The 12,473-nt window shown below is 35.6% G+C and overlaps 1 protein-coding gene across 1 annotated transcript; it reads left to right on the top strand.

Moving 5' to 3' along the window:
* Positions 1–1,135: 1,135 nt before the first annotated feature.
* LOC147508215 (sister chromatid cohesion protein PDS5 homolog C-like) lies at positions 1,136–10,771 on the top strand. Its single transcript, XM_086600785.1, has 15 exons — positions 1,136–1,451; positions 1,551–1,674; positions 3,181–3,384; positions 3,536–3,717; positions 4,370–4,496; positions 4,742–4,939; positions 6,120–6,170; positions 6,269–7,180; positions 7,292–7,402; positions 8,562–8,644; positions 8,759–8,810; positions 9,076–9,162; positions 9,272–9,315; positions 9,455–9,529; positions 9,617–10,771. The coding sequence occupies exons 2-15, from the start codon at positions 1,579–1,581 to the stop codon at positions 10,167–10,169; spliced, it is 2,775 nt and encodes a 924-aa protein (XP_086456911.1). The 5' UTR covers positions 1,136–1,451; positions 1,551–1,578; the 3' UTR covers positions 10,170–10,771.
* The last annotated feature ends 1,702 nt before the right edge of the window (positions 10,772–12,473 follow it).

A 12,473-nucleotide genomic window follows, 5' to 3' on the forward strand; every position in this document is an offset into this window, starting at 1 on the left:
GCCAAATGACATTTTTATATTTATCGTACCTATTGTGAAATGAAGCATATATATGATTATCTATATTGTTATTGTCTTGTCTAGCTTGATAGTTAGAATGAGATCACACACGTTTAAAATACACGTATGGTTGAGGCTTGTGGAGCAAGCTTCACCCTAGAAACCAATATTTTTAAAATAAGATCACTTAGCTTATTCATATGTTTTTAAATAATTTAAATTTGTCAATATTAAAAATGATGCACGAGATCAAGCAATTCACTTATGTTTTGGTTTCAATTCGTGTTGTTTATGCATGGTTTCCACGAACAAGACACGTAATAGAGCACCACTGCCTAAAGAGCTAGGGTTTTCCGATCCCTTTTAATCATTCATAGTTAATTAATTAACAAAAACACATACAAACTAACTATGCATGTAATGATTAATGTTCAACGTGAACCACAATCATTGATTGATCGACTGGTTTGGTTGACAAAAATTCGACTCAGTACATATATGACACGCTGTATATTTTACAAAATAAATATATCTTCTAGATTTTTCAAGTTTTAAGTGCGTCTTTGCATGGAGAACATTTATCTATTGCCAAAACCTAATAAAAAAAACTCGAACATTTAATTTTTACCAAAATTAAATCAAAAGAATTTACGAGTTAATACCCGAGTGATGTCAATTAAGCCACCATTTCCATACATGTTAAATCAATTTTGAGAATTTTCAAACTAACGACCTAAAACAGAAATAACTACCAATAACTAACTTTAATGAAAACCTCGATCAAATATTATTCAAAAATTAAATGTAAATAATTAGCAAACTTGAACGAAAAAAACTACCGTAACAAACTTTAAACGGAATACACAAAACGTGGTGAACTTACTTCGCGCCAACTCAAAAAGACAAACTAAACTTCATTAAATCACACAGCTATCCAAACCCTAATCCACCCAAAAATCGACTCAAATGGGACACAAACCAAATTTTGAGTTCTCTACTCAAAACGCATAAAATTTACAAAACCCCAATGACTAAATCCACAAATCTCAAAACTTCATGTGTTTCGTAAAATAAATAAATTGAGAGTCCTAACTAGCTAGCCAACAAAGACAGACAGAGAGAGAGAAAACGGGTCGGATCAAATCAGGAAACAAAAACCCAAAGAGAAAATAAAATCTGGGATACCAAAAATAACCCACGCCGAACCATAAAAAGAAAAAAAAAACCGGATTTAAAACCACTCGTTTCACTAAAATCCATAAACCCGACTCGATTCCGCCCCGTTCCTCCTTTTAAATCCCTCCCCCTGAACTCTGTTATCATTTTTTTAACCCTCTCAAAATAACAAAACAAACAAAAAAAAATTACAAAAAAAAAAAAAAAACAGGAGAGAGAAAAGAATAAAATACAAAAACAAAAAGACCCCGTTTTCTTCCACAAGCAAAAAAGAGGTAAAAGCAAACAGAACCCTAGATTTTGATATTGCTGTTTATTGTTACTGTTACTAACCCTAGGTGTTATTTATTTTTAACGTTTGTGATGATTTCTAGGGTTTGAAGATCTGGATTGTTGTTAGAAATGGGTGAGAAAGAGTTAGAAAACCAGCTTATGGAAGCTGGAACTAAACTATTGGAACCACCTTCTTCTGTTGAGGAGCTTTTGTCTTTACTTGATGTAAGACTTACATTTGTTTTGTGTTGTTATGTACATGCATCTCTACTAACTGTGTTTTTGTTGATTTGTGGTTTTGGTATTAGTGAAATGACAAAATTGAGGCCAAGTCAGTTTATAAGAAGATATAAGCTTGTGTTTGTGTTAATGTTTTTAAAATAAGATGTGAAATGGAAAGATTTTAAATTTTGGTGAAAATTGTATTTAGGGTTTTAGATTTTTTTTTTATTAAGGCGGAATTTAGGGGTTTCGGGTACTGGCTTAATATTGGTAGAAATGATTAGAAATCAGTTTTTAGGTGGATTTTCTGGAGTCTCAAATACAGGCTGAATACCTGGATTGTGGTGCTGTTTTCCTTTTGCTTGTAGGAATTGGGATAATATGCAGATTTGATATATTGTAAGATGTTGTTGTATGAGTGAAACGTGAAATTAGAGGATTTTTTTGTTTTGATTTTGTGATTAGGATTTTAGGTTCTGATTGATTTGCTTAGAGTCACTGTGATGTCTGGGTTTGACACATTAACACAGGTGCGCCGCCCTTTTTGATGAGTCTGATCACCATATATGCGTACTAATGTTTGAAACTAGTTGTTTGTTTCTTCAGTAAATTGACTGAATTTAATGTAATTGTGAACCATTGTATATAAACAGTGGTTCACTCTTTACAAGTGGTAGCAGTTGTTAAGATATTGTGATAATGTGTATATGATAACTTTAGTTGGTTTTTTTTTATGTTGGTGATTGTGTTCTGTTACATGTCTCTATTTGTCTGATATCATGAAATATAAGTCTTAACTATGAAATCACTGGTTTGGTACCGGCGTCCTATGTCACACAAGGGAAAAAAGAATCTTTTCATTCCTTCACACCGTGTCCTTAATTTCGGGCATTTTTAAACTGATATGTTTATGTGCAAGGGTAGTTCAATTGTGTTTTGCAAGGTTACATATAGTCAAGAGTCAACCCTGATGTCCGAACTTCTGATAATAAATAGACCTGTTGGTAACTTGGACTGGTTTTATCCATTGTTTCCATATTGGAATATTGTTTTCTCTTCAGCTTCATGTTAAGTTAAATGTCACTTAAAATATGACTTCTGTTACTTGGTACTGGTGTGCAAAACTATTGTCATGGACTGTCGATTGTTTGTTAAATGTTTTGATCTCACTTTTTGTACATTTTATCGTGTTATTTGTTTTCCCATATTATTCAAATTTATATGTTGGAGATTGCAAGTGTTCTTCTGTCGTGGTTGTAACTGTAAAAGTGTAAAGCTTACATGCTTTTAATTCTATAGGACATCAAAATCCAATATTAATACAAGATTATATAATATTGAAATTTGTCTCCAAGTACTGCTTTTACTGTCACATACGGGAGAGGTTTTCAGTGTTTGCAAGGAGAGAATATTCTCATCTATTAGCTGCTATAATTTTTAGCCTTTGCTTCAATTGATCCTCCGTTTGTCTTTGCTCATATTCTAATTTGAATTCTTTCTCTCTTTTAGCAAGTAGAGTTTTGTTTGGCACGGGTGGAGCAATCACCTTCAAAGTCCATGGATAGTGCACTTAAACCCTCATTGAAAGCATTGGTTGCTAGTGATCTTTTGAGGCATGCAGATTCAGATGTCAAAGTTTCTATAGCATCTTGTGTAAGTGAAGTCACAAGAATATCAGCTCCTGAAGCTCCATATACTGATGATGAGATGAAGGTACTAATAATATTAGTAATGCTATTCTCATCTTAGCGGTAGTAACTATGATTGTTTGTTTGGAGGTCTTACTCCGTATGATAACTTTTTGTTTTTGGTTTTTCATTCTCCCCCGACTGGTTATTCATATAGTTACATATTCTTTATGCAGCAAATTTTTCAGCTGATTGTAGGATCATTTGAGAAATTGTATGACACCTTTAGTCGATCATATGCTAAGAGGGTTTCGATCCTTGAAACTGTGGCAAAAGTTCGATCATGTGTTGTAATGCTGGACCTAGAATGCGATGGACTGATCCTTGAGATGTTTCAACACTTTCTGAAAGTGATAAGGTAAGGACCCTGTATAGCAATCTGTGGTTCAGTTTTGTATATCGTGTTTGCCGAGTACAATAGCATGCTTGTTGTTATTCATTTTTTCAAATGCTTTACTGACATGTAAATGTTCATTCTTTGGAACTGTAGACTGGTCCGACGTTCTAGAATTTCTGTTGTTTTTTATTATTGTTTTTCACTGGTGTTGTAATTTCAAAGTCCTGATTATGAGTATATATTCTGTGCTTGCTCAGTAGGGTCATCAGTTCTTAGTATTTGTTGACAAGTGTATTATGAGTATGGAAACCCTTGACCCTTGAATGCAATATACTCCATATCCTGCTTCGATTCACAAACATGTTTGTTATTGCACTTCATCGAGTAGTTATATTTTAATGTCAGCAAGTGCTGATTTTTCTATTATTTGCATACTCTTGTGTGGGCTTCCATTAATCAAGGTTATGGTAAATTGGTTGTGATTTTTTTTGTTTTTTTTTCCAAGATTTAATTTCACCAGAATTTCTCAAGAGGGAGTTGCTTTATTATTTCGTTAATGCTTTCTGTCTTTCTTTTTTGTTCCACGCTCGGTGAGGAATTTTCAGTTCTTGTTTGCATTCATTCATTTAATTTTTGCTTACTAACGAGGAAAATCATCTCTACTTATTTTCAGGGACGATCACCCAGAAAATGTCTTTTCGTCCATGGAAACAATTATGACCCTTGTTTTGGAAGAAAGTGAAGAAATTCCGCCGGAGCTTCTTTATCCCCTCTTAACTAGTGTGAAGAAGGAAAACCAGGTAATTTGTGATGGAGACTGTTTGATGTTGCAAGTCATAATGTTTCATCGCAAATGTTGGTTGGTTAATCACTCTAGATAATCCACATAACCCATTTCTTTTGGCATGCCAGCGAATAATTTCAAAGGAAATGTTGCTCTTGCATTTTGTTTTTTCACTTAGTATGCATCATATAAGTTTTGATGCTCGTTCCCTTCATATTCTTTTTAAATTGTTTAAAATGCAATTTTCTTTTTCTGTCACAGGACATTCTGCCCATTGCAAGGAAGTTGGGGGAAAAAGTACTTGAGAAGTGTAGTACTAAACTAAAGCCATACCTGGTCCAAGCAGTAAAATCTATGGGTATGTCACCGGATGAGTACTCCAGAATTGTTGGTACTATATGCCAAGAGTCATCTGATACGACAGAGCACAATGATGACAGTGTGTCTGGAGAACATCCGGTATGCCTTATTTCTCTACCCAAGCCCTCTAAACCTAATGTTTTATACAGTTTATATCTATACTTTGGGTATGATATATCCATTTCATGTACATAGTTGGATCTACTTATTTGTCTCCTTGGTTTATTGTCTGTCTGCATTTAGATTTCAATTTTGACACTTTAAAGAAGTAGTCTATTTAGCTGGTTTTACTCCTAAGAATGTCTTTTTTTATTGGATGTAATAATTTAGCAGAAATATAATGAATGCAGTATTTGGATTAATAAAGCTCTTGATAAAGTAGCTATGACTCTTGGTATATGGAGCTTAAGTATAACAACCTTTGTAGACAATACTCTTTTAACACTTTTGAGCTGACTCTATTGATAAATGTGCACACTATTTCCATATGGGCAAATCCTCTTGTGGCATATGGGCACTTTCATTGGTACATCCAATTTCCCATTTCTGATGCTTTTCTCCAGAAGACCAGAACTCATATTCTTTTGGCCGAATGGGTTTCAAATATCTACGCTAGTTATTGTTAATGCATATTGTTTTCCATACTAGGTGCAGCACTTCAAATGTACTGTTTTACGCAAATGTAATATATTTTTAGAAATTTTGTCTGAGGCAAGGCGCTAGGTCTCTAAAGTAGTGCCTTGCGTCGCCTTGGCATTGGAATTCACAAATGTTTCTGCCTTGGTTGCCTTGGTACTGGCTTAGGGACTGGCTTGGTACCACCGTTGACAAAATGGGTTATGTATGAACCTCGTGGTCTGTTTCAATAATGTTACATTTTCTTAACTCTCCTTGCAAACTCGTGGATTATGTGTCCGTTTCCTATTCAATAGTGTATGCTTAGTTAGTGATACTGAGATTTTATAGGTACCTAGTGTGAGCATGTCGTGGATAAGATATTCTACTTGATCTAATTCTAGTGGGTCTGTTATTTTATTGGTCCCTGATTCTTTCAATTGACCTTCAGAGGGCACCCATCTTACTTAATTTTGTACCTCATATAAACTGCTATGTTGTTATTTATTATTGATTTTAAACTGCTATTTTTGTGGAAAAATATTCTGTTCCCTGTGATGACTAGCACATTTTTTTGTACTTATTCCCATCTGTCTTAGACATGATATGACTGGTGAAGTAGTACTGTTTGATATTTCTAACTCAATGCTTTGGCGTGCTTCAGGCGGCTGAGAGAAGTTTGCCAAAGAAAACTGCTGCTGATAAGGCACCGCAGGTACTTATTTTTATTGAAAAGTATATTTTTTTGGAACCACACTATACATCTTTTGATCAGATATATCGAATCACAAATTTCTGTGATCTGTCGGTCAGGGTACTGAAGATCTGGAGAGAGATGTTGCTGTTCCTAGTGTAGGCGATGCAGTTTCAGAAAAATCTGTGAAGTTCATGACAAGCAATGGTGATGCTGAGATGCATGATGCATCTGTTCTTGATAGTGATTCTCCCAAGAAAGGGGAAGAGGTTTCTCAGTCTACTCCTCAGGTTACTGAAGTTGACCTGGATAATTTGGATGCCAAGGCAGAAAATAAGCCAGATCCAGTAATAGAGAAAAGGGGTAGAAAGCCTAATTCTTCAAATCAAATATCGGGAGCCTCTGGCAATTCGAATATTGACAATGATAAAGAAACTGTTGACCTTCCTGATCAGGGAAAGACTGACAGCAAGGAAGATAATTTACTTTCTGAAGACCATTCTATAAGCAAGTCAGCTTTGCCTTCAGAATCTGAAAAGGAAGGTGTTGCACAGGTTCCATCACTGAATGCATCTTGTGATGGACCAATAAAGGTTGCTTCTCCATCCCCAAGTCAGAATACTCCCGATGTAAGTCTTCGAAAAAGGGGTCGACCAAGAAAGGGAAACACCAATGAAGACACAGGTCATACCTCCCCGACAGTAGCAAAGGAAGCTTTATCGAGTGAACCAGTTGAGTCTGATACCCTGTCAAAAAGGGGTGCTGAAGGAGATAATTTAACACAAGAAAAAGGAAATAGACGTTCGGGTAAGAAAGGACAATCGGATAATGAGAACGAGGACAATACTGTCTCAAAAAAGAGTTCTGATTCGAGTAGTGATTCCGAGACAAAGCCGTTAAGGAAGATGGGTAAGAAGGTAGATAGGGGCAGCAATGCTGATGAATCATCAGCTAAAACACAGGATAAATCAAAGAAGGGTAGGAAGAAAAGTATTCCTGAAAAGGATTTAGCTGGACAATCAAGCAACAAGGTATCATTTAGATTTTGTCAGTCCATATAGACTCAAATTCTGCTATATATATATATATATGTGGGGACAATATATTTGATACTTTCTTGTTCTTGTTTTGTTTTTTATTAGAAAATGGTATCCTCACAGAAATCCGCAGAAAAATCAGCAAGTAAGAATCAAATGCTTTTGGAGGAAACCCCTAAAACAAAGTCCAAGAGAAAGCGTACTCCCAAGCTGGAGGTATGCTCTCTTAATTTCATAAAAAGGCTGTTTTTCTTTGTCAAGTATAATCTCAATACGAGTTTTTTTTTTTTCTTGTAATTTGGTTTCTCTAAAAAACATTTCATGTGTTTGTTATTGTTGGTTACAAATTTTATGGAAGAACCTTAATTTGTAGTTTTTATTATTATTTCTTTTCATGGAGTTCTGGTAGGAACTCGATGTTTCATTCTTCTTCCTCTGAAGGTTAATTTTCTTAAAAAAATGTGAATAACTGTAAAATATAGATAGATGGCATCAATTTTTCCCTACCGCAGTGTTACAAACTCTGGATTAGAATGCATGGTATAGAAACTCAACTCAACTTTTGCCAACCCTGAAACTCCATCGTAATATGTTTAAAGTTTTAACATGGTCTAATTATATTAAAGATATATTTACCTGCATATAGTGTCGGCTGTCACATGTTTATCAATGATGAATAGATTTCGTTTTCTTCAGACTTGACAATGTATACACCGTACCACTGCCACCTATCCTCGTCGCCGATGGCATTGGAATGACTACTAACTTGTTCTTATTTTTTAAAATGTGACAAACACTTTCTGTGGGCAAGTAACCTGTTACAGTATTTGCACTATGTGATAATGTTGGCCTTTAAGGTCGTAGCTTGTTGCTGGTACTTCACCACGTTGGTTTTTTCCTGGAAATGAATTAAAGTAAATTCCCTTTTTGCGTGAAAGCTCAACCTTTTATTTATAAATGTTTTGATATTGTGAGTCAGTCTAGGTCTTTTTTTTGTAGTTGGATTTTTTTTTGGGTGTGACATTATTGTAACCATTGTGGACATTTATTTTCTATGTACTTGCTGATCATCCATATGAGTATTTCTGGGTGTAATTTCCTAATTATGTCAATAAATACCTTTTATCTATTAAAAACTAGAATAATAATAATAATAATAATAATAATAATAAAAAAAAACAGGTTTCAGTCAGAACTCAGAAATGAATCATTTTATCCTTTGGTAAATCACAAGCTACAGTGTCCATAATTGACCATTAGTCCTTTACTTATTTTTCAATTATGGGGTATGTTTTTCCAATTAGTCAGTAGTGAAACATTTTATCCTTTGGTTAATCACAAAGCTATAATTTTAATTATTGCTCTTTTCTTTCAGGCATCTGAAAAGCCTACTGATGAAGATAATGGTGAGAACCTGGTTGGATCCAAGATAAAGGTTTGGTGGCCAGATGATGATATGTAAGTGCATGCTATGTTTGGATGCATAATGATTTTGCATGTAGTTGCTGATGGTTAAGCTAGTTTGTATGTTTTGTAACCTGCGTTATTGATGGATATTATGTTGATCTGCAGGTTCTATGATGGTGTTGTTGAATCATTTGATCCTGTTGAAAATAAGCACAAGGTATCATATTTTTGTGTCCTCTCCTTTATACAGGATTTCTCTTAAACGGACATGTCCGTTGATGGACATGTTCGTCGAAAGCTTATATAGTGTCTTCATAAGCTTATACATTGGGACGACACTGTATAAGCTTATGAAGACACTATATAAGCTTCCGACGGACATGTCCGTTTAAGGGAAAGCCTGCTCCTTTATATATCCTGATACCATCTGTATTTATCTTGTTTTTTAATTGTAAGTTTAAATGTCTCTTTGGTTCTTCTAGGTTTCATATGTTGATGGAGATGAAGAGATATTGGTTCTTAAAGACGAGCTTTGGGAGTTTGTTGAAGATGACACTTCACCTGATGGGGTGGGTGGACTTAGTTTGCATGTTTTGTGGGTTTATTTAATTGATTTCATTTTTGAATTTGACTGGTTCCTGATATACTGCTGTTGTTACTGATACATCTTGCTAACAGGAAGAAACAGCAGATTTTTCAAATCCTGATACTTCTTCTAAGATGTAAGTACGAATGGTAGCTGAGATTAGGAAATTCTAAACCCTTCCATGTTTTTTTTTGTTTTTGTTTTGTTTTATATTATATTATATTATCTTTCTCCCCGCTCGCTTTATGGTTTCGTTCTGACCCATCGTTTATCAGGCCTCAGAAAAAGAAAGCGAAAACAACGTCAGGGTCTGGAAGCAAGCAGGCGAAAGTAGCTGTGTCACTGAAAAAGTGAGTAGATGAAACTGCATTTTCAATATACCCAAATATAGTGTTTGTCAGTGTTTTGAGATTCGACTTTTTGAACTTGGTTGCTAGGGGGAAAGAAACTTCAACAAGCAAAACCAAAGGTGAAGTGACCAAATCTACGCCCAAGTCTAAGAACGAGGGGAAACTTGGCAACAAAGCTGTTGAAGAGACTCCTAAAGCTTCCAGTAAGGCGAAGGGCAGTATTGGCAAGTCTAAAGGTAGTACACCAAAGACTGGCTCCAAGTCCAAGGATGATACACCAAAAACTGGCACCAAGTCCAAGAATGATACACCGAAAACTGGCACAAAGTCCAAGGATGTTACTCCGAAAGTTGGTGCCAAGGATAGTACCTCAAAGAAGACCAAGTCAAAGGATGATACCCCAACGTCAGGAAGTAAATCTGAGGATGGTCCACCCAAGACGAGGACAAAATCCAAGAAAGTGACCCCCAAAACGGGTAGCAAGTCCAGAGCTAATGGCTCTTCTGCCAAGGGGAAAGCTGGTACGTCAAAAGGTCAAGAAAGTGATGAGAGTGATGACTCGGGCAAAGGAAAATTATTGGAATCGGCTAAGGTCCAGGAGACTCAGTCAAAGAGTGGAAAAAAACGGAGAAGGGGGTGATGATTTCTCTGCTTTGACCTGATTCTCTTACCCAGTTACCCTGTTGGGAAGCTGTGTTGTCTGCTGTGCACTCTGGTAAATATAATCTTATATGGGCTGTCTTTCAGTCTAGGAGGTCTACACTTGCTTGTTGCGGCTCAAGCTTTCTTTAGTTCACCGAGGGCCATGTATCTGGGCTCTTGTTGTATTTGCCCTAGTTCCAGAAGCCGTGGCTAGCAATGGTGACTCTACAGTTTGGGTTAGGATTGTGGGTATTTAATTTTATATTTTGTCTCTAGTTTTCCATCTGCCAGATGAACATCTCTGTAGGGCAGTAGTAGGTTGTACTTTCCTTTTGTTAGGCCATAGTCACAGATAGTTTGATAGGTTGAGCAACTGGGCTTTGTGGGTTCCCTTGCAGTTCTTGGGATCTTAAAACAATGGGGGTTGTGGATTTATTGTAGCTTAGTTTGCATCTCCCTTATTGGAAAGGAAACTTTTGTTATGAACCTTCTTTGTTACTTGGTCTTTGAATATTTGCTAATTTGCATTTGTAGTTGCTGTAAAACTGATGTTCATTGGTGCTGAAACTTTAAATATATGTAATATTGGTTGTTCACAAACTACCTTTGGCACTGAGCATGTAAGTGTGACTGTTGTATACTTGTATAGAGTCAATTGTGTTTCTACGAAGGTCTTACTCCGCCCAAGTTTAATATCTGTTCTCGGCTTGAGCGCTGGACAGTGGAGCTAATGAGGTCAAACTCATCACTCATGGGATCCAATTATAAACAGAATGCTTTCAGTATTGAACTTTCCATCAATCTCAAAATCAAAATCAAGATAATTAGATGATGCATGTCAAACAAGGCTAGACTTGAAAACTGTCTACCCCATTCACACTTGGCAGGACTTGGCATGGACTTTTACAAAAGGGTAGAGCAAGTTAGATTACATTAGAAACTAAAGGGATAGAAAGTGCAAGAAATTGGGCTTAACACCCAATTTTGGAGAAAATGAAGTCTAAAGAACACGGTTTTTGGTGAGTAACTCACAAAGACAAATTCTAACAATTAGTAACTCACGAACCCACGATTTCAAATTTAGTAACCCTCAAAGACAAAATAAGTTGGCCCGACCATTTTACTTTTTTTAAATGACAGTTATACCTTTTCGTGAAAATAACCCTCAAGGACAAATGACCCAGATTTAAAATAAATATTTTCCAATTTTACCTTTTCTGTCATTTTACTATGAACAATGAGTGTTCATACCTTCTGTTGGTGTATGAATAATGATTGTTCATATCCAAATAGGTGAATGTACCTTATACAATATATTGATGTATAAACATTGAATGTTCATAGTAAAAGGACTATGAACATTCAATGTTCATACCCAAAGACTATGAACATTGAATATTCATACCCAAAAGACCAAGGACTATGAACATCGGATGTTCATACCCAAAATATTATGAACATTGAATGTTCATACCCAATCAATGTTCATACCTAAAAGACTATGAACATTGAATGTTTATACCCAATCAATATTCATACCCAAGGACTGTGAACATTGAATGTTCATATCCAATCAATATTCATACCCAAGGACTGTGAACATTGAATGTTCATACGCAAAGAACTATGAACATTCAATGTTCATACTAAATACACTAGGTCGTTTCGTCTGGGCCGGGCTGTTAATTATTTCGCGTCAGGGGTATACTTGACATTTCATTTACCCGATCCGTTTTTTATTTCGCGTCAAGGATATACTTGAACTTTCATCTACCCGGTCTTTGAGAGTTACAAAAATAAAAAGTGTCTTAAGAGTTACTTTTTCGGCATTTTTGTCCATGAGAGTCACTCCCTGAATATCTATAGTTATCTTTATAAATTGCGATATTAACTTAACCTTGGTTATATTAACCTCTGTTTGGTGAAGCAGTGGAGATGTTTTGGGTGTCTTGCTAAAATTTCACCAGAACTTGAACTTTGGAAGTTTCGTTGTTTTTATATACTTCCTGTGGTAATTTTCGCTCTATAATTGAATTCTTGACCTAACTATCTTTAAAAACTTAATTAATTCTGTATTGCAAGGCTTTCCACATTTGAAGATTGTTTGAGTGGTTCGTGATGAGCCCAGAAATCATGGCTTTCTACTAGCTTATCATTCCATGGATATATTTTAGTAGATGATGAGGTAGGCATTACCTAGTTTCTCTGGCCAATGGACATGAAAGCTACATAGAAGTATAGAACAATATATTTTAATGAAGCATCACAATTCTGCTCAACTTGATTATTTAGTTGATTAGTT

Source organism: Coptis chinensis, chromosome 3 (genome assembly GCF_015680905.1).
Source record: "Coptis chinensis isolate HL-2020 chromosome 3, ASM1568090v1, whole genome shotgun sequence".
In the NCBI taxonomy this organism is placed as follows: Eukaryota; Viridiplantae; Streptophyta; class Magnoliopsida; order Ranunculales; family Ranunculaceae; genus Coptis; species Coptis chinensis.

Excerpts from the sequence above, each read along its gene's own strand:
- LOC147508215 (XM_086600785.1), top strand. The coding sequence starts at position 1,579 with ATGGGTGAGAAAGAGTTAGAAAACCAGCTTATGGAAGCTGGAACTAAA. Across the intron at positions 3,385-3,535 it reads ATACTGATGATGAGATGAAG|CAAATTTTTCAGCTGATTGT; the intron begins GTACTAATAATA and ends TTCTTTATGCAG. Across the intron at positions 7,181-7,291 it reads CTGGACAATCAAGCAACAAG|AAAATGGTATCCTCACAGAA; the intron begins GTATCATTTAGA and ends GTTTTTTATTAG.